The sequence below is a fragment of the Pholis gunnellus genome, assembly GCF_910591455.1.
Source record: "Pholis gunnellus genome assembly, chromosome: 5".
In the NCBI taxonomy this organism is placed as follows: domain Eukaryota; kingdom Metazoa; phylum Chordata; class Actinopteri; order Perciformes; family Pholidae; genus Pholis; species Pholis gunnellus.
In genome coordinates this window covers 5964393-5985929 of record NC_136531.1, presented here as the reverse complement: position 1 = coordinate 5985929, position 21537 = coordinate 5964393, and the positions used below count along the sequence as shown (strand labels likewise).

General features: G+C 41.4%; 2 protein-coding genes across 3 annotated transcripts; one reads left to right on the top strand and one right to left on the bottom strand.

Moving 5' to 3' along the window:
- Positions 1 to 1012: 1012 nt before the first annotated feature.
- Positions 1013 to 9969, top strand: smcr8b (Smith-Magenis syndrome chromosome region, candidate 8b). The gene is given in 7 exon segments (XM_079159056.1): positions 1013 to 1592; positions 3132 to 3544; positions 4891 to 5136; positions 5138 to 5637; positions 5789 to 6244; positions 6878 to 7364; positions 7982 to 9969. Coding segments are annotated over 7 exon segments (2733 nt in total). The 5' UTR covers positions 1013 to 1409; the 3' UTR covers positions 8430 to 9969.
- A 1514-nt stretch (positions 9970 to 11483) lies between these two features.
- Positions 11484 to 20874, bottom strand: LOC306695705 (uncharacterized protein). Of its 2 annotated transcripts, none has more exons than XM_079159012.1 (19): positions 20793 to 20874; positions 20282 to 20420; positions 20080 to 20188; positions 19903 to 19996; positions 19644 to 19794; positions 19436 to 19553; positions 18756 to 18881; positions 18549 to 18611; positions 18256 to 18378; positions 17955 to 18110; positions 17812 to 17865; positions 16929 to 17158; positions 16756 to 16835; positions 15765 to 15842; positions 15597 to 15674; positions 15420 to 15524; positions 15193 to 15298; positions 13658 to 13718; positions 11484 to 12800 (listed from the first exon to the last, which is right to left on the bottom strand). In XM_079159012.1, the coding sequence occupies exons 2-18, from the start codon at positions 20409 to 20411 to the stop codon at positions 13684 to 13686; spliced, it is 1836 nt and encodes a 611-aa protein (XP_079015138.1). In that variant the 5' UTR covers positions 20412 to 20420; positions 20793 to 20874; the 3' UTR covers positions 11484 to 12800; positions 13658 to 13683. The 2 variants fall into 2 exon arrangements, with proteins under 2 accessions (XP_079015138.1, XP_079015137.1); XM_079159011.1 differs by having other exon boundaries at positions 11484 to 12791.
- Between the last annotated feature and the right edge of the window lie 663 nt (positions 20875 to 21537).

Below are 21537 nucleotides of genomic sequence, written 5' to 3'. Positions count from 1 at the left end.
TTGCTCTGAATGAAATAAACAGCAGGGTGAGATGAAGACTGTCCAAAGCGACGTGCTGTCTCTGCTTTTACAGTTGTGTGAAATGTGCCACCATGATATTAACCATTATGTTGGATGTATATGATTTATTATTAATTATTTCATGTGGACGCGCGAATGTGACTCTGTGGTGTGACCTCTGCAAAGGCAAATACATTTCACCTTTGCGAAATTGAGGAAAATACATTCTGTAATTTAAAGAGTAACACCAGGGAAGGAGAGACCACGAGAATAGAGAGGCAGGGAAGGGAACAGGAAATGAACTGAGTGGGAAACTGCTGTTAACCATAACAGGACAATCATCTTCAATGCCCCATCCTGCCACACCTCAAACCTCCCCAAATGACTTTTTTTCTGATGATACATCAAGAGTTCTGCACTGGTCAAGTTTTGCAAACCTGCTCCCGCGAAAGGTCAGTACCGGAAACTGACACATAAGCAGAGGAAGAGTGAAGATATTTTCAGACTTGTATTTTTGGATTGGACTTTTTATGGGTTTTAATTTCAAAAGTTTTTATATATATACTTTTAAATTATAATAAAACGGACGATTTTTTCAATATGTTAGACGATTGTTGTAAATAACAAACAAAGTAATAACTTGGAAAGAGTGTATTATGTTCCCTTTTGTTTAAAAAACAGCAAAATCATACTTAAATAAAATGAATGAGAAACAAAAAAGAACAACGTGGCTCAGGTGACTCAACTAAAATCATAAAAATGATTTACGGGAGCTGAACTGTAACAGCAAATTACAAATGACATCCTCCAAAATGATCAGTTAAACCAACAACTCTTTACAACGTTATAACATTCATGAATGATGTATTGCACCAAATTGTATTTTATTTTGAAACGGGTGACCGGAAGTCTATCGGTCTTGACTCGAGACCTTCATGAAGCGCCGCTTTCGCAACAGAAGTGAGCGACACCCGGCGCTGCGTCCGACACATGTGGCTAAATATGGGTCTCGAGGCTTCTGTTTTGCCGGTCAACATACGCGACACCGAGGCACCGGTAGTGATAGAGTGAACGTTAGCTCACTGCGGGAAAGAGGAACACAAATCCCGGCTAACCATGTGACTCTCGCCCGCAGGAAAGTTTCGTTTCTCCGTTTTAAGTTTTATCTGATGTCTGTTCCTCAAAACGCCCCTTGTGTACGTGACTGTTGTTCAACGGAAGCGGAGAGTTAAACGTTTTACACTCGTACTGCTTTTTTAGCTTCGTGGTTGGAGTCAAACTGCGCAACAACTTCCGAACTCTCCGGCTGTTGTTGTTGTTGCTGCGTCCCGTGTGAACAGCTGACTCACCGACGGAAGGCCGGGGCCGCACCGGATCACTGCGATGTTGACCCCCCTCATGGTCTGACGATGATCGGGTCACCGGACCTGCTGGCCTTCACCGGCACCGAGGGGTTCGGGGTAGGAGAGGAGGACCAGGAGGAGAGTCTACCTGAAGAACTCTCGGTCCCCCTTCTACCTCCATCCAACCCCTGGACCTCCACCGCCGAGTTCCACAGAGACTTCATACTGGTGGCTGAATTCTCAGAGCAGGTGTGTGTGTGTGTTTAGTTTGGATAAAACATTTAAAAAAAACAGTTCCTGATGTACTACTGGGGTGTTTTGGAAATCATTAAACTGTATACGTCAGGGACTTTCACTTTGGAAATAAGAATAAAATAAAAATAGAGAAATGTAGCACTGCAGCACTTAAAACAGACCAGATAAAGATATCAAAAGGATGCTTAAAGCTACAAACAAATCACTAGACATTAAGTCAAATAAAAATATGCAATAAATCCAAATAAATAGCTCGATACAGAACAATACCAGAGGCCAGTGTACATGCATGTTCTTTATATGCGTTAATGTTGAAAATGTGCAAAACCGTTTCCTCATATTGCTGTGCGAAGTGAAGAATGTAATAATGTATAATAATTATGGGATATAAGGTGTAGAATATATAAAATGGCATAACTTAAAATAAGGCATGTAGTGTCATAGTTCTGTAGTATAACCTTAAATAATAGTAATGATGGACGTTGCTTAATTATTTTGACCGAACGTCATCCACACATGTGAATTACTTGTGTTTCATTAGTTATTTAATTTTAGTAAAGTACTTGAGTTCACAAAAAAGGAAGCTTGGAATATTTTATTAATTAATTATTTTATTAATTTATATATTTAGCTTTTTTTTGTGTGGTTATGTTGCTGCATTTTCTCAACGAAATTAACATTGCAGCTCAGTTTCTGTAATGGTGTCGCAACACACGATGAGTTGATTGTATTTAGGAAGTCTGAATGAGATTAAGATCTCTAATGCAAGAAAGAGCCGAGAACAAACGACATGTTCACAAGATGAGCAGCCATCGTACACGCAAGACACAGGAATTAAAAGAGTTAAAAGTGTTATTTAAAACATCAGTGTTCTCTCAGAGGGATGAGTGTCTCAAAGAAGTCGGGTGCATAATACTGGAGATCAGGTCAGAGTTTTGTTTTAGGAACTTTTAAAACTGTGAAAACACACATATGCTGATGTCTCCTCAATGTCAGTGACAACATCCAACCAGGGCTGCAATGATGATGATGATGGGTGATACAATGCTGAATTAATCACAGAGGGAAACTAGTGGGAAACTAAACCAAAAATAAAAACTAGCACCAAACTTTGAATATATACAACAACAGATCCTGGTAGTATTCTGTACATGCACCACATTTTCGATTTTTTTTTTTAGAAAAATAGCTCATCAAAAAGTCCCCAGAGCCCACGGTGACGTCTTCAAAACCCAAAGATAGTTAAATTATATAAAACAGAGAGTTTCTCATATTTAAGAAACGTAACCCCTCATCTCTGTTTTATTATCGATTAAGTTTCATTCATTGATTAATCGATTTGTCTATAAAAAATGTGCATCATAATTTCCAAGAGTCCGTGGTGAAACTTTCAACGTCTTGTTTCGTCCAATCAACGGTGCAAAAAAAAAAAGATTCAGTTTGTTGATTTGAAATAGTTTGCGTCTAACTACACATCACACTACTTTGTGAGTGCAGTCTGCAGTGATTTTTTCCATATTTTCTGATTTGTAGGTGGGACCCAGACCTGTACTCACAATACCGGACGTCCCCAGCGTCGTCGGATCGTTTGACCTCAACCACTTCTCCGTCCGCATCATGTCGGTGGACTACCAGGCGTCCGGCCCCTGCCAGGCCCCTCCTGCGACCGCCGGGCCCCGCCTCAACTTCAGCGAGGACTCCAAAGTGGTCCTGGGAGATTCGGCGGAGGACGCGTTCGCGTACGTTCACCACGTGACCCTGTACGACCTGGAGGCTCGGGGCATGGTGCGTCCCTTCTGCATGGCGTACGTGTGCTCGGACCAGAACAAGCTGATGGAGAACTTCTCTGAGCTGTCGGCGAGCTTCTCGAAGGCCTCCGACAGCCTCAAGACGGGAAACAGACAAGCGTTTTCTATGGAGCTGCAGAGGAGACTACAGGAGCTCGAGTAAGATTCTGATAATAACAATATACCAATGTATTAGAGCTCCACCACTGGCTACTTGGCTGATATTATCTTCACATTGATATATCCATATTGGCTAATATGTTGCCTGATAAGAGATTGCAGTACAGATCATCCCTATAATATATATATATATATATATATATCAATATCTAAAGATAAAAAAGAAAACTCTCTTCCTAATCTGTGGGACAAATGACACCTTTTGTGATGTGTATGTGTTCGGGCCGACCAATAGAAACACTGCACTGCATTTGGAAATGTAGAAACTATTATTCCAGCTTCATATTTAGCGCATTGTCAGACTGTGAAATGCAGCGTCGGTCTCGTACACTGCAGGATGGAAACATAATGTGACACAGTAACTTTAGCAGAGGTCTCATTAGCCCGATGAAGTGAAAGCACCTGTGCTATTTTGGGAAAATGTTGAGGTCACCGGACTCCATGTACCAATTAGAATGCTAAATACCTTGTTTGTCCCGCCCCAACAGATGCAACAAAGCTAGACGAGTGAGAGTTACGGCAATAAAGTTTAGTCTCATCTGTACACACCTACACAGCTCTGAGAACAAAGATGGCCACAGTAAGGGACACATGTTTTTTTTACATACAGCAGTGTTTGTTTGCGTGTGCAGACATGTTGCGGTCGGATCTTGTAGGTGCATGCGGTCCATGCAGTCACACACTTTGGGTAAGCTGTTAATTACTTTTCAGATGTATTGAAAGTCACAGTGGACATTTAGACATGTCACAGTAAGAAAAGCACAGGTGTATTCAATAACATTATTGATAGCTGCATTTCATTCACTGGAATATTTCACCGGGACACTTAATGGGCCTGAGCCACTGTTAAAATTATCAATTTCACATGAGCTTTTCCTACGAAGTCAAAATGTCTGATTGGAAAAGGCCCAATAGCCCAAGAAGACATCTGGCTTTGTCTCAACAACAGTCTAAAAACCAACGATGTATTTACGTTGAGAAGCAGTCGGTCTTTACTCGTGTAAATGGCACAAACAGTCCATGCAGTCAATCATTTTGGACGTCTGCGTGGACCTTTGTAGAGATGTGCAGGTGACACAATCCAAGTAGGAGCCTTGCAGCTACGTGGGAAATAAAAATGTATCCTAAAGAGTAACTTAACACACCTTTTAAAGTCCTTTCTGACCTCCAGTGGTTCACCTTCACCTCGCTGCAGTGATGTACAGGTGTACGCTCGGCCCCTGTGACATCACTGTTGGGTGTGGTTGCAGGTGCAACAGAGCAGGCTTGAATGTTTCAAACAAACCTCTCTGCTGACTGAATAAACTCTCTCTCGACTGTTTCAGGTACACACGGTTGACTCTGCTACAGGAGGCAGAACTTCCGATGGCGACCAATGGGTCCACAGAGGAGGGAGATGAAGCAGATGAGCTTGAAGCTGTGGAGCGTCAAATCTCACATCATAGAGACCTCCTCCGCCAGGTCACTTCCTACCCAAACAGGAAGATGAAACAGCCTGACTTCCTGCCTTACGACCCAGCCGACTCCCTCACTGATCCGACTGCGTTACTGCCTCCCGAGCGTTGCCCCCCCCCCTTCCGCCTCCCGCAGGTCTTCTGAGCGCCGCCTGAAGCCTCTGGAGGAGCTTTGCAACGACTACTTCCTGACGCTGATGAAGGAGCAGCTCGCTGACACGGAGCGCCGCCTACGTGGCGACAGGAGTGTGCTGCGAACTGCTCGGGTCACGCGGTCGTTGTCCCGGAGGATCACGCTCACCAACTTCCTGTTTGACTTGTGGAGCCCAGAGGACGGAGACGATGAGGAGGAGAGAGAGAGCGCTGAGGCGGAGCTGCAGAGGGCGACGTCGAGCAGGAGCGGCGTGGAGGCGTTTCAATCAGAGCCGATGAGCCTGGAGTCATTCTGCTCCTGCGTGGAGGAGATCCCCATCAAACTGGAGGCAGGAGAAGCCGGGACAGTCACCCCTGACCCCAATGATATGACAGGAAGTGTGAGCAGCGGCGACAGCATTGAAGTGCTCGGGACGGAGAAGTCCTACCGGACGCAGCACGTCGGCGCTGGATCTGACAGCAGAGGTACGAAGAGCAACTAGTTGGTTATTTAAATAGTTTTATTAGAATGATGGGGGCAATTTATATATTTCACCTTAAACTCTGGGATATGGTGTCTTTTTTTAGCACATGTTTTGCAGTTGATCAGTTAATGACACGGTTCTCTCTTCAACAGAAACACCAGTAGTAATGACGGACACCTCTTACAGGCGAGCCGCAGTAGATTCAGGCTTCAAAAGCGCGCGAACGTACGCCAAGCGAGCCAACAGCGAGGACAGCATCGAGGTGCTGAGTACCACCGAGTCCATCTTTCCCGACGACCTCACCGCCATCACGGAGGAAGAAGCAGAGCACCAACCTCTGAGTAACGGCTCTGAGATTGAGGAGGAGACACGGACGGGGTGCACAGCTGACAATGTCCTCAAAGAGGAGAAGACACCGAATGCAACTACCTCATTAAATGAGGATGAAAACAAAGAGCCTGCTCAGGAAGGTGACGGTCGTGTTGACAGAGGAGAGGCCTTAAAGCAAATAACTGTTGGTGGTGAGGTTGTAGTGAAAGAGAAGGAGGGCTTTAAATGTTTGAAGAGCAATCAAGTCCATGAAGACAAGATGTCCAAACTACTGCAAGGTAAAACATCTGCTTCAACACTCATGTCTAAAGCCCCGTTAAAACAAGATTTAAGACAATGTAAACACTGTTTAAATCAGATTAAAAGCATGTTTATTTGTCACATTCACAGTCACAGACAGTAATGTACATTTGGTGAAATTTTGTTAGAATAAAATAATATTTAATAGAGAACTGCAAGCAGTCAGTGAACAGAACGGAGGTTGTTGCTGGTTTCCAAAGTGGAAAAACATGGTGGCCCGGGTCAGAATTGATCTCTTATTTCCCTTTAATAAAGGAAGCAATGAATAAAATGAAATCAGCGATTCAGCTACTGAACCTTGATTTGAAAACCTCAAGAGACTAGTAAATAGTAATAGTAAATAACTCATTACTTTGGTAATTTCAGATACAAGATCTGCAGTTATATTTTATCAAATGATAACTCGGGTTTATTAAGTCTCTATTTTTTTGTATTTTTGGCCATTATTTCTAGTACTTGCTGACTCATGTTTCTTTCCCCTTTGGACTGTTGCCGCATGTTGCAGAATCTCGCCAATAACTTGATGATAAAATGTTATTATTACTTATAGGAATGAGGGACAAAACTACTGCAAATATATTCTTTAACGTGCAGAGAAACTGTTTTATTAGTTGAAGAAGCAGTGGAGTCGACGTCTCAGTGGTCTGAAGTCCATCCGGCTGTGCGGCCGCTGCCTGACCTTCATGTCCACTTCACGGCTGACCGGTGGTCTCCGCCCAGCGCTCCTCTCAGGCTGCTGAGCATCGACGAGGGGTCCGACTGCACCAGCATCACCGGCTCCTCAGACCCGCTCTCTCTCACCCAAACCGTCCACAGCAGCACCCGCTTAGATCAGAGGAGGAGGAGGAGGAAGGCGGGACTCAGAGCCCTCCGGTTCCTCAAACAGAACTCGTTCTCCCAGCATGCCGTGTTTTGTCTCCTGAGCGGTCGGCCGCTGGTCGTCATCGGCGGAGACGAGAGTTCGGTCAGAAAGCTGGTGGACGCTCTGAGCCTCTTCCTGCCGGCTCCTGGTCCTGATGGGAACGCTGTGATGCAGTGTTTGACCTCGCCGCTCCAGCTGAGCGACCTGCTCACCTGGAGACTAATAGGACTACACAGGTACTCCATGAGACACATTAACCTGCATTGACATTTACCAAAAATGCATTTTGAACTCCACCAGACTGCGGGGCCAAAGTACTTTCACAACAAACACTTATTTTCTACATTCACTGTACTAACGCTGCCCTTAAATCAGTATTTTTATACTGACAATGGATGAAATCATTATGTGTAAGGTGTCGCTCTACGAAGCATTTTAGTGTCTTTTTAAGCTCATTTTTTGTTTTTGTTTTCTAGCCAGCAACTGCTTTGGTTCACTCTCGCTGCTCTGATCATCATATGCGACCTGCTCACCACTAAACCGACAGTTAGCAACTAGCTGGTGAACTTAGTTGAGAGTTTGGCAGCTAAAATTCTCCACTCCACAAACTCTTGCTCACTCGGCAGTTGGCGGAGAGCAAAATCTGGGCTGAACTCATGCTTAGCAGTAACACAACTCCAAATGAATGCTAACGCTTGTGTCTGATTTCGAAGTGTAAATAAGCAACCATTTGCCAACACGTTCGCCGCATTAACTTTCTAAGGTGACAAAATGTTTACATCTTCTGTTTGCTGCCCCCAAGTGGCAAAAACAATCAGTTCTGTTACATCCTCTCCTGTTCTTTCTTGTCCAGATCATCCTCCAGCTCTTCGGCCAGCATTCTTCACTCTCTGACTCGCTTCAGTCGTTATTTGGCGCTGTTGGATCTGGACCAGAGGACGCTGCGCTGTCCATCGTACTCCGGCTCCCTCATCGGCAGACTGGCCGATCCTCACACCGGCATCAGCCGAGGCATCACCTACCTGCTGCACCTGGAGAGCTGCCTGACTGCACTGGCCAACCAGGCTCTGCTGTACACGTGTAATCCTGATTCGCATCGTCCAAACACTGCTGCAGGCAACAATGGCGCAGGAGAAAAGGACTTCCCGTCCACGCGAGTATGTTGCAGCAGTGAGTACGATTTGAGAGTGATGCATTTCCTTAGTGACCTCATCAAACAGCGCCACGCAGGACGTGGACCACCGGTTTTAAGAATCTCTTACAACTCGATGCACCTGCACAGAAATACATATGCAGCGTAACACTGGATGGACAAACGACATCATAAAGATGGTCTATAATAATACCTACAACCAAATGCAATGAGTTGTGTCGTCTGGAACTGAGAAATCACGCTTGTGTTTTTATCTGCAGTGTGTTTGCATGACTTTTACTGATTTATGTTTTTATTCCGTGGGTCATGTCTCTTTGGATTACTGTAAACAAGTGCACTAGTGCCTCACTGGCACCAAATCATTTTTTCCATGCTGGCTCAATCAATGAAGTACTTCTTTTATTGGAGTGTGTTTTTAAAATGAAGGCTTATTACAGAATCACACGTGAACTCTTTGTAATTTAAGATAATTGAGCCATATGCAAAAAGAAACTGTGACCGATGTGAGATTACTGTTCAGCCAGCATATAGTTGTTGCTTGTAGTTTGCGGATCTTGGTGGTACTGCGTGGACTGGTAATTATTCACTTTTTATAAACAGCCTTGACTGTAACTTGCGCTGTTATTGTAACGTTTCACTTTAGCTGTATTAGATTAAGAGACTGGTTCTCTCAGGTTTATGCCAGCTGTACTTTTATCATGACTGGTCTCTTAAAACAAGCACAGTTCAGCTGAATTGCCAATTTCTAAACGCCAGGTTGTAAACAAGAAACCTTTTTTGAGTAATTTCACCAGTTAATGTGGAAATTAAAATATCAATTAGAATAGACTACAAATGAAATCTGTCTCCCTTCAGTCCATTCATGTCTGTACGGTAACAATGAAGCTAAAGCCAGCAGCAGGCTAACTTAGCTTAGCACAAAGACTAGAAATACAGATCCAATGGTAACAAAAACCGAAAGACAAATTGCCATTTTACAGAGAGGTTATGTGCCATTTCCCAAACTGTCTAACTTTTCCTTGAGGTTTGTCTGAAAAAGGAGCTTCTATCTCATTTTAAAAATCAATTTGGACTTAAAATGAGCTACATATTACATTTAGCTTGGCATAGTAACCCACATATGATTTATGTATTATATATGTTTTTAAACATAATTGGAGCAGCAGAACATTTAGTTTAAACCCTTTTACTGCACAAACCTTGTGTACTGCATGTTTTAGCTGACTCTGAATACGGGAAAGGTTTACACATACGAGACCTTAGTTTGGTTAAAGATAAAATGATTTCAATGCTTTGGAACAAGATCGGGAGCGGAGCATGATTTTTTCAAAATGAATCCCTAAATGAACTCGGAGTCAGTGTTATGAGGCTAATCCAGAGTCATTTCAGCAAATAGCTGTTGGAAGTCTGGCAGTGGAGGTTTGAACAAGCTGGAGGCAGTTTATTGAAGAGTGGGACATGTAAGATGAAAGAACATTATCGCTTCATTAGACCGTGTGATTTGTTCACCGATTTAGAAACTTGGCTTAAATTCTAAACTGCAGCTAATAACAGGACAACGGCTTCCTTCTGTTTAACACTTTACTGTTATTTTAGTAGATTGATTGATGCAAATATGAGCCAAGTTTAGCATGTGTGTATTTACTCTGAATTCTAAATTGAGCAACATAAGCAATAAAAACGGCGTCAAAGCATGAAAACGGTCACTTCTTCCTTTTATTTGCCAACGTTACATGATTGCCTCATAAGCACCACACAATTAAAGCAACCACCAGAAGGACAACAAATATGATTTCAGCATGCATCAGCTGTTGATTATAAAGAGGCTTTATATCAAATGTACATCAGAGAAGCTACACTTAGTTTGGTTGTTTTATGTGTAATGGGAGAGAGGATCAGTCCTACGTGGATAAGCCAATTAATCAATTAGTTCACTCACTAAAAATGAACCGAGAACATATAGGATTGATCGACTAACTGTTATTTGTTAAGATGAGAAGCCACAGTGTGGTTTCATAAACCTTCAAGAGCAATATAATTTAAAGGTTATAGTAAAGTGTCTTAAGTCATAAAATAGTCATAGCGTTGTATGTCATAAAAGAAAAATCATAAAAACACCGTAGTATATAATACAAATTAATTTTTTAAAAAGGTCATAGTATAGTATGTCTCAAAGTCATAATGTAGGATTTCATAAAGAAGCCATAACAAATTATAGTATAGTTTGTCTTTAAAGTCATTGTGTAATATATCATAAAACGTGTCATACAAATTAGAAAAAAAACATGGTATGTCAAACAAAAGTAGAAAAAATGTATAGTATATTACATCATGAAAAGTAAAAAAGTCATAGTATAGTATGTCAAATAAGGTCATACTGTAATATGTCAGAGTATAGTATGTCATGAAAAGTTTAAAAAGTCACAACATACATTATAAAAAGTTTAAAAAAAGTCATTAGTATCATACAAATTAGAAGAAAACTCAGCATGCTATGTCAAACAGTTAGTCAAACAAAGTCATAATATATGTCATCAAAAGTAAAATAAAAAGTCATCGTATATTATGTCATAAAGAGTCATAGAGTATGTCATGAGACATCAAAAAAGCCATCATATTGTAAGTCGTTGAAAGTAGAACAAATTCAAAGTATGGTAAGTCAAATTGAAAGCCCTTCAAAATCTCATTCATGAGCTCACTTCAAATCTCATTCATGAGATAATTTGTCTAATTTCAGATTAGATTTTAGAGGAAATGGTGCACAGTTACAAAATCATTTCACAACAGGCTAATAGCAGACCATCTCAAGGTGTCACTAAGAGAGAACCAGGACATTCTGATGTAGCATTTCAAAATTAAAGCCCTTCAAAGTGTCATTCATGAGCCTAATCCCCACCACACTCCATATTCAGATTACATTTAAAAGGAAATGTTCGATAGTTAAATAATATTTTCACAACAGGTTAATAGCAGACCAACTCAAAGTGTCACCCAGAGAGAACTCAGGACATTCTGCTGTAGGATTTCAAAATTAAAGCCCTTTACAATCTCATTCATGAGCTAACTTCCTTGTAATTTCAGATTAAATTTAAAAGGGAACGGTCCATAGTTCTGTGTTCTGCATTTTGAATGTATAATTAGTTTCATGAAGGCATTTTCAGTTTTTTTAAATAATTATTTTAATTCAAAACAGGGTTGGGTAGAGTACAATGTCTCTAAGTAGTGTCAAAATAAATGAAATAGAAATAAAACAACTTAACACTAAGATATCTTTTTGAGTTGCAAAATAGATGAATAAATAAATGAAATAAATAAGTAAATGAAACACAAATTAAAAAAACATTTACATAACACAATAAGATTACTTTTTTGAGTGCAAAAGACTGTATTTGGAGGAAATGAAGGCAGACTGGGGCAGTCTAATAATGTCTCCCATAACAGAGAATTTAAAATGATTGAGCTTCTCCTACAAAATCAAAATGTCTGATTGGAAAAGGTCCAATAGCCCAAGAAGACATCTTCAAAATTGCTGGCTTTGTCTCAACAACAGTCTAAAACCCAACAATATTGAGTTTAGGTCGACATGAAACAGAAGAGCAGCCGGTCTTTACTCGTGTAAACGGCACAAACAGTCCATGCAGTCAATCATTTCGGACGTCTGCGTGGACCTTTGTAGAGATGTACAGGTGACACAATCCAAGTAGGAGCCTTGCAGCTACGTGAGAAGTCAAAATGTATCTTAAAGAGTAACTTAACACACAGAAAATCCATGACAATTAAGAGACTTTGTAGAGTATGTGAAATAAAAATCAAAGTATATTTTGTAAAAAATGTTTTAAAAAAAGTCTACAGTATACCGTCATAAAAAGTAAAAAAGAATCATAGTATAGTCTGTGAAAAGTTATATTATAGTATGTCATGAAGAGAAAAGGTCATAATATATCATTAGAAAATTCATATAGTAAGTTATAAAAAGTAAAAAGAAATCATATTATAGTATGTCATCAAACGTTTAAAAAAGTAATTAGTCAATATGTCAAGTGTCATAGTACAGTAAGAAAATAACGTCACTACAGTATGTCAAATAAATAGTTTAGTATACATTTATTCATTCTGAAAATAAAATCTTATATTTTACATTACCATTCTAAACTAAGCAACATAAGCAAAAACAGTTGTTTTTTTTTACTAACATCACATGATTGCATCTTATGAGCATTTGTAACAAAAGATAACACCCAAAAGCATTTTCACAAGTTCATCAACAGAACATAAAAAATAAAAAAAAACAGTGCAGAACTTGACTTTAGATCGTCATCATAATGAACCGATCACGTCATCAAAGGATGAAGCAACATAAAGTGTCTCTATGACGTTATGAAAGAAGAACAATGAGGAAGTCTCTCCATCTGTCCAGTTCCATTCTGACGTCTGAATCAAACATTTCAGACGTTATTTTGTGGCTCCTCCAGCTCTCCACTGTTCTCCATCAGTCTGGAATCAGGCCCAGCTGCAACAACTGAAAGGACAAAAACACACATTATACTTCAGCATGCATGATCAGCTGTTGAGTTAAAAAGGAGGCTTTGTATCAAATACAAAACTGAGAAGAAACACTTACAGTTTGATTGTTTCAGAGAGATTCATGACATGCACATGGTTTAGAAAGGTGCAATGTGTAGCACATGCTACAGCAGCATTTCACCTCCACTACTCGGTCCACACAAACTACATCAGTCATTCACAAATAGCCAATCACTATCCAACAGCAGCGCAAGAATACGAGGTCAAAATAACACTGCGAGGTCAAAATAACACTGCTATCTTTTAATCTAGTGTTTACCGTGTTACTGACCCGGGAGCTGTACGGTTTGTGAGAGTTTACTGGATTAAAGCAGCTCTACTTCTTGGTCCTCTCATGGAGGACTGAGGGCAGACTGGACGCTACACCGACTCACTATCAAGTGGTGTTACAGGACAGGGCAGGCTGGGGCTAACTGGTTAGCATGCACATATCAGTAGATATCTCTGCAACATACACATACACGTCTTTGACTCAACGTCAACACTGTACCCTCTCCCATGCGGTTGATAATAATAGTTCATTGTTACTAAAAGATTAAGATTCTAGCCATATCTTACACATTGTAGCTTTAACAGCTGGTGGTGGTAATGGGCCGGGAAAGACGACGACTATTATCTGATTTAACATTGCAGGATTTACAGTTTGCTCTCAAAAAGAAAATATTTTACAACTAAAGAGAAAAAAAGACACTTCAGACTTTATTCTTTATAAAAGGTGCATTATTAAATAACAAAATAAAAACAAAAAGGACCCAGAGGAGTAAACAGCTGATGAGAGCTGTGGTGACTTACAGCCGACGCTGTGACGGGGCCTTCACTCAGGACGAGTAGCGTTTACCCGCTACTGGACTGTCTACATGAGGAGGAGACACAAAGGGTTAACTCAACACCACAACACTGAAGACGCATTGTGAAGGATCACCACATGTGACAGAGCGACTTACAGTAGGTGCTGATCACCACCACATCAGGAGAGGTCAAGTAAAGCAAGGCAACAGATCAGATCCACAGCCTTTTAGTGACTTTTATACTCCAGCGTAAAAGGAAAATAGAAAACGGTCACATAAGGGTTCTGGTGCTCTTGTTATGAATTAAATCTCACTCACTGGTCCCAGTTCTATTGAAGAAGACTGTGCGGATACAATGGCGTGAAGAAAGGGTAATAATGTATCCCCATCTGACAGAGAAACAAAGACATGCTGTGTGTCGTGGCTGTGAACGCTATTTGCAAGACTTTAACTCCTAATTGACCCGTCGCCAAGACCCGCTGCTTCTATGTAAATATTACTTAATTATTTTGGTGAATAAAAAAAGCAATTTCAGAGCGAAGCAGACAGACAGGATCTACAATATGTGTTTGAAGCATATATCCAGCATGTCAAACTGATTCATCAGTGAAAACAGGTTAAAAAGATAAAGCTGGCAGCTGAAGCTACAGATCAGTGTGTGAAAGTGAACCACGTCACCTAAAAAGCAAAAGCAGCATGTTTACATTCAGTGTACCATCAGTAGCTAGCGTAGCATAGACATGCAAATGCTAGGTGTTGATGTGCTGAAGTACTCTGTTAATGCGAGCTCCAGATCTTTTTATGTAGAAATGTAACGTTTTATAAATGTAGATCTCCTTCCAACCTCTCAGGGTGAAGAGTACCACTGTTACACGTTAACACTATTTAACCACATGAGTCTGTGGAGCAGAGCCGGTTAATAATCGGAAGCTTAATTGATAATGAAAATAATTGTTAGTTGCAGCTCCGATATCATTCAAAAGCAGAGCTTGAGAGAAGGGATGTCCTGACCAACTGGTTTTTTGCCCCCTAACCCAATCAACCGATACCAAGTCTGATATACTTACATTTACCTAAATGTTGATAAAGTATGTACCTGACTAATTGTAATATCAACTGTAGCCCGCTTAATCTCACACGTCTTATTTTCCACGAGAAGCTGAAACTATTAACACAAGTAGAAGATGAACTCCTGACGTTGACGTTACACGATCTTTACCGAGGTCTTCAGGAAGTGCTGCTGTGCCACAGACCTGTGAGGAGTTGGTGCAGTTCCTTCATGTTACCACCAGGTGTCTCCAGTGAGTGCAAATAACTTATTTGCTCTTAAATATATATATCTCTAAGAGTACTGATCATTTTTTACCTATTTGTGACAACCCCCACAGAAGCATGTTGAGCGTTCAGTGCATTGATCCATTATTATGAGAAGCGCACACACACACACACACACACACACACACACACACACACACACACACACACACACACACACACACACACACACACACACACACACACACACACACACACACACACCTGTCGTGTTCTCCGCCTCCTGTGAGATCTCCTGTAAGAAGGATCTGAGCCGTTCTGGGCTGGAGGACAAACTGTTCCACAGCCACCCGAGAGCCCACATGTTATCCTGAGAGACGGAGAAATGTTACTGGGTGAAATGTTTGGCTCTTCGTTTCATCTTCATGGGGATAAGGAACATGGGTAACCGTTCAGCTCTTTGGAATAAATGTCTGCAAACAGGAGGTTACCTTAAACGTGTTGAGCACAGGGAGGGCCGGACTCAGAGCAGTGCTAACGATTCTCGAACCTAAAGCCCCCGTTACCAACAGCAGCAAAGCCTGATCTGGGTACACCTGTAAACACACACTAACAGTTTAGTACCCGCTGGTAACCACCTGTACACGTGTAGATCACAGCGCGCTCACCTCCTGAAAGGAACGTGGGATCTGTATGTTTGACCCGTGCTGGTCGAGCAGTATCGATTCCACAACAGCCTTCGCTTCCTAAAGTCCGGACACGAGAGACAGAATGTCAAACAACTACTGCTGGGAACAAATGGAAAATGATTACAAATAAAAACGGAAAATACATACGTGTAGAAACTGTGGGCTTGGTTCTGGGACAGCGGTGAGTGTGTTGACGACTTTGAGTAAACTGGTCCAACACTGAGACTGGATATCAGATATCAAAAAGGTATCAGACGTACAATCACAAGCAAGTCTAACTTTATTCATATAGCACGTTCATTCACATGAGGTCACTAAAAGTCACAAAAATAAAAGGCCCGGTTAGTTCCTAGCATGTCCTACGCCTACTGTGACTGAAAAGTCACAAAACCAGACTATTTAATGCTTAAAAAAACTTTTACAAAAATCCATAAAACATTAGATTATGATTTTCTTTCAAAGAACTATAATTATAGATGTAAAATAAGTATTTACATATCTGAGAAAATATGATCCTATACTGTGTATGTAGGCCTTAATAGTCAACAATGTATTATCTATTTACAACTATGTATTTATTCATCCAAAACTATTCATGAATCAGTATGTATTTACAAGAACGAATAGTTTGTATATCATATTATATTATATTAACTCACTCTCCTGCTGTGTTGGCAGAAGAGCCGGTCACTGCGATTACTCCAAGCAGCATGAGAAAGAATTAAAATATGAATCACTGGAACATGTTTTTTGCGTTTTCACCGTCTGAATAAGTCGCAAAATTTGTCGCGGGTTGCCTTTTTAGAAATAAAGTCACTTAGAGGGTCTGAAAAGTCGCAAAATCTAGCTTTAAAATTGCCAAGTTGGCAAAACAGAGTGTGGAAGTGACGATAGTTCCTCACTGACTGTGCAGCGCATGGGTCAGCACAGATTAGACTATATATCGGAGATTGACCGGCCATTCAGTAGAAAGAAATCTGAAAATGGATCAGTGACCTGAAACATCAAATTCCTGCAAAAATATATGAATAAAACAAATCGCAATAATCTCTTACGGAGGTCTAAATGCCAGTATGGTACGTGAAACGCTTCACTGAAGTGGAAAGTCACAACAGTTTGACGAGCGTTGCGGACTTACGTCAGTGAAGACGGCGGAGCAGCATCTCTGAACCCGGAGAGCAAACCTCACCAGCACAACGTGTGGAAGCGGCACCGCATCTAGAGAGAGAAGACACTTTGACTTCTTTTTGTTTTTTTAAAAAAAGGCAAGAAAGTTAAAAAAATCTACAATCTATCCACAGCATGTCTGACCTTTGATTGGCTGCCACGCCGCCGCATCAGAGAAGCAGAGCTGTGCCGGCTGACTGACCACCAGCTGTGGCGCTGTCGCCGTTTCAAAGAGGCGGAGGTAAAAGAGGAAGAGGTGTGGAGTGAAGCGCGAGGCGGGAGCGTTCACCGAGGGGAACAAACTGTGCAGACCGCCCGTTAAGGTCCCATCCATGCACATGAAGAACGGGATGAGGTCTCGTACCTGCTGGAGACTACCGGAGAAACAGAACAAAGCACCGGTCATGTCTCAATGACGTAGAAATCTAGGCAAGAGATTATGTTCCGTTACGGGTTACAGTTATAATATCATTATAAAATATAAGAAAATGAGGATCCCTAGAAGAATATTTGCAAAATCAATTACAGCATGTTTTAATACAATTTAAATTTGTCTCCGAGGGAATCATTTTAATTGGACATTATGATATTATTATGTGCGTCTGCTCAACCGCCTCTCTCAGGGCATGAAAATCAAAAAGGGTTGGCCAGCATGGGATGCATAATTTATCAGATCATATAGAATATATCCTCAAATGTAATGAAAGTACATGTATGGACAATTCTAGTAAAGTTTTTTTTTTTTTATGGATGATCAGACAGATGGTGAAACTATCGCTGCAGATGGCGAGCTGGACGTGAATTAAAGAGCCGAAGAGAAAGCAGTCAAATGAGTGCAACGCGTCACCTGAACGGCCTTTATAGAGACCGGCGACGAGTCCGTGGACCCTTCATTCATGTTTAGTCAATCGCCCGGGATGTCGAATCTGTTCAATTGCTGTGGTTTAACGTCACAAGAGTTGACGGAAATATAACCTCATACTTCAATCTAAACCACTGGAATATTTGGGACTATTTGAACACTCACCGTTGGGAATCATCGCTCTCGATGACTCGTAGGTAGCGACACAATTCTCTGTGCCTGCAGACGGCAAGAACACAGCCAGCTTTGGTTTTATTAGCAGTTGTGAAAGGCAAAAGTGTGTGTGTGTGTGTGTGTCTGTTTCGTACCTGTGCTGCCGCTGTAGTAGTTCTGTTCTCAATAGAACTACAGAAATCTGTTCATTCAGGAGGTCCTTCTTGCCTTTGTCTTTGCGGATCCCCGTCACGTTCTGTCCCTTCAGCACCGACACCAGCAGCACGTCATCCCACGGACGCACACACAGGCTGAAGCACACACACACACACACACACACAAAGTTACAGTAACGCACAAAAAGGCTTTTATGTGTAACCTTGGGAATTAAACACACACAAGCGTTTATGAACTGCTGCCTCAGAGACATGTTTGAAGACACACACACACACACACCTGTTCTTCACGCTCTTCAGCTCAGCGGGGAAGTTGAACCTCTTGTAAAAATCCTGCAATTTGTGGATGAACTCCGGGCTTAAATCAGTCATCACCATCTGTCTCTGCACGGACGCTAATACCCTGGAAAACCCAAACAAGTTAAATATCCAAATGAATTAGTTTCAGACAGGACACAGCATGGGTTCTCTCTCTGTGTGTGTGTGTGTGTGTGTGTGTGTGTGTGTGTGTGTGTGTGTGTGTGTGTGTGTGTGTGTGTGTGTGTGTGTGTGTGTGTGTGTGTGTGTGTGTACCTCTGCAGTAACACCAGTCTGGCTTCAAAAGCATTAGCAAGGGGAGACTGTGAGATATAAGTCCTGTAGAGAATCATATCAACAACAAAAAATTACTACACAGAGCAAAAAAGCTGTTAAGATAACATTTAATCTAGAACAGGAAATGCTATTCATGCTGTGTGTGTGTGTGTGTGTGTGTGTGTGTGTGTGTGTGCGCGCACACACCCTGAGACTTGAAAATGGTGAACGAAGTCCTCAGCGGCTCCCAGCCTCATGATGGCAGCAGCTCTGCCGTCCTGTTTATCTGCTTTGTTCAGGAACGATGACACAAACTCGTACACAGGTGTGTAGCTGCAAAACAGAACAGAACACAAAATTGAATTAAAAAAATGTCACTTTTGTTAATAATATCAGAGACGACGTAAAGTAAGACTGGTGAAACAGCCACAGTTGATGTATTTGAAGCCATCATCTTAATTTTTAACTGCATGTGGATGTCTCTGTCAAAATACGTTTGTGTATTTTTTTAGTCTGGACTGTTTCTGATGGTTTGGGCAAAGCTCCAAATCTTTAAAGGGCACTCCAACGATTTATTATTGCATTTGCATAAAGTTATATGGAAGTCATAAATATTAAAAAAATATGTAAGAATTGTCAATTTTTTGGCATTTTGGGGGTTTTGGAATGACAATGTTCAACAATTATTTATGGGTTTAATGTTTGCGTGTCCGCATACTTTCGACCTCATGGTCCTGGATGTTCATTTGGTGCAGACGTTAATGGATGAGGATGACTCCTAATGACTTTCATGTATTACAGATCCCTGATTCATAAATGGTGCGAGATCATCTGGATGGATTTCAGTGTCCTCTCCACATCATAGACCGCTCTGCTCCGTCACTCACTCGAAGACGAGGCCGTGCTGGTTCGATTGGTCCAGACCGCATCGCTCCAAAGTCTGTCCCTTCATGAAGGACGAGAACTTTGCCGAGAGCCCTTGTCTGAAGCTCTGCAGCATCGTGTCTGGACAAGAGGAAGACAAACCCAGTGACGGTGAAGTGTGATAACAATCACAGCAAGTGGCTCAGTCTGAGGATTCTTATTTTTAAGTACCTGCATGTCGGAGGTGAGAATCTATTTCAGACAAAGTCAGGTTGAAAGTCTGAAGTCCTCCCAGCAGCGAGCTGTTTCTCAGGTTGTTCCAGAAGTCGCTCCTCTTGTGGCTGTTGCAGTGACACACACCGCTGAAACACCACATTAGACACTGAACACACACACAAACACACACACACACACATTAAAACACATTCAGGGAGTTTTGATGTCTGTGTTCTTGCTGGGTATATAGTTTAAAGACTACGTCGACACATACCGATGACGCCAGCTTGTCGCAGATGTAGCAGAAGCACTGATCACACATCAGATGGTTACCGGTCGCAGGAGCACCGATCTCACACTCTGTAGCCCTGAGCAGCACAGCGGAGAGGAGGGTGTGATCATCTCTCATGGAGGTCAGTAGATCACAAAATGCGTGTTGCAATTCACTCACGTGAAAGCATGCAAGGGACAGTCGTAGCGTGCATGAGGCAGGACCTCAGCACGGCGGGAGAAGGTGATGACCAGGTCTTCATCCAGAGCACTGGGAGATACAACACAGTCTGAAACACAAGAAGAAGAAAGCAGCTGATGACCATTCGCAACATGAACAACCTTCACATGCTGCTGGTGTGGACAGTAAACACAGGTGTTACCACTCTTCTTCACGTCCGCCACCTCCACGATGAGAACCGACTGATCACTGCACGATATGTCCTCTTCACAGTCTTCATCATCATCACTGAGGATGATGATGATTTCTCCAGTGGCCACAGATGTAGCCATCAGAAAGGTCTGGCAGGGAAAAGAAAAGGCAATCCCACAATGTGTCCTGTAAGATGGCTCTTCTTCTTCTGAGCGAGTCTCACATGAAACCTTCACGAGTTGCTGGTTTGTCAGTATTTTTGTGAAGGGACCGGATTCATGTCAGTAAAATATACCGGACACATCATCTAGATGAGACGTTACCGCGTCTTTGTTTTCAGACCAGAACAAATAAACATTATCCTACTTTTAAGAAGCTCGTTAGCTTTCCGCGAGACAGGAAACAGAAAGTTAAATGCGTGTAAAAACTTTCGCAGATTGTGTCAACATTAACAATGTACTTCTTTACTACAAAATACGTTTATGTTGTTGTTTTAGTTTTGTTAGCTACAGCTGTCTTACCTTTGTTGTTCAAAATTAAAGAAGTTGGGTTTTTTTTTGGCGCCCTGGCGTTCTCCAAACTCACCGTGACCGGATGTGACTTTTCATTTTCTTCTTTGTTGTCTCAATTGTTGGTTAGCAAACCAGCTTGTTGTATTACCGCCATCTACTGGAGCAGTAGATGAATGCATAAAGTAGAGAAATGAACGGATGAATTAATATTATTTAATAAAGCAGAGTTAGTTTCTCTATTTAAAATAAATAAATAAATACTAGATTGTTTGTCATCCGAGTTTCTCTGGAGTAACTTGATGAACAGGTGTAACTCCCTGATGCAGGATTGTCTTCTTATTGACCAATTATTGATTGGATTGTTATTTTATTTAAAATGGATCACTTGAGCGATCCTCAAAGCCAAAGTCCTAACTGCCTCTTACCTTTTAAAAAGTAAACTTGTTTTGATCAATCTGTCACTGAAAGATAAACCCATATTACATTCTTACACATTTCCTAACACTTCTTTTCAAATAACACATCCACATTTACTGTTTGAAAAGATTCAACTTCCAAATGCAGCAAAGATGGATAAGGAACGAATAGTCGTTCATTAAATACATTTTTGGTCAAAGAAACTCAGTTCTAAGAATTTGTCTTTTTTAAACCTGATCTGAAAGATCTCATCACCCAGTGAACTTGTAATTCTATAAGCCAAACTGTAATATGTGTCCTCTTATGATGCACTTCACATGGATTAAAATATAAATAA

Excerpts from the sequence above, each read along its gene's own strand:
- LOC306695705 (XM_079159012.1), bottom strand. The coding sequence starts at position 20,411 with ATGGCTACATCTGTGGCCACTGGAGAAATCATCATCATCCTCAGTGAT. Across the intron at positions 18,379-18,548 it reads AGACTGGTGTTACTGCAGAG|GGTATTAGCGTCCGTGCAGA; the intron begins GTACACACACAC and ends TGGGTTTTCCAG. Across the intron at positions 17,866-17,954 it reads CTACTACAGCGGCAGCACAG|GCACAGAGAATTGTGTCGCT; the intron begins GTACGAAACAGA and ends TGCCGTCTGCAG.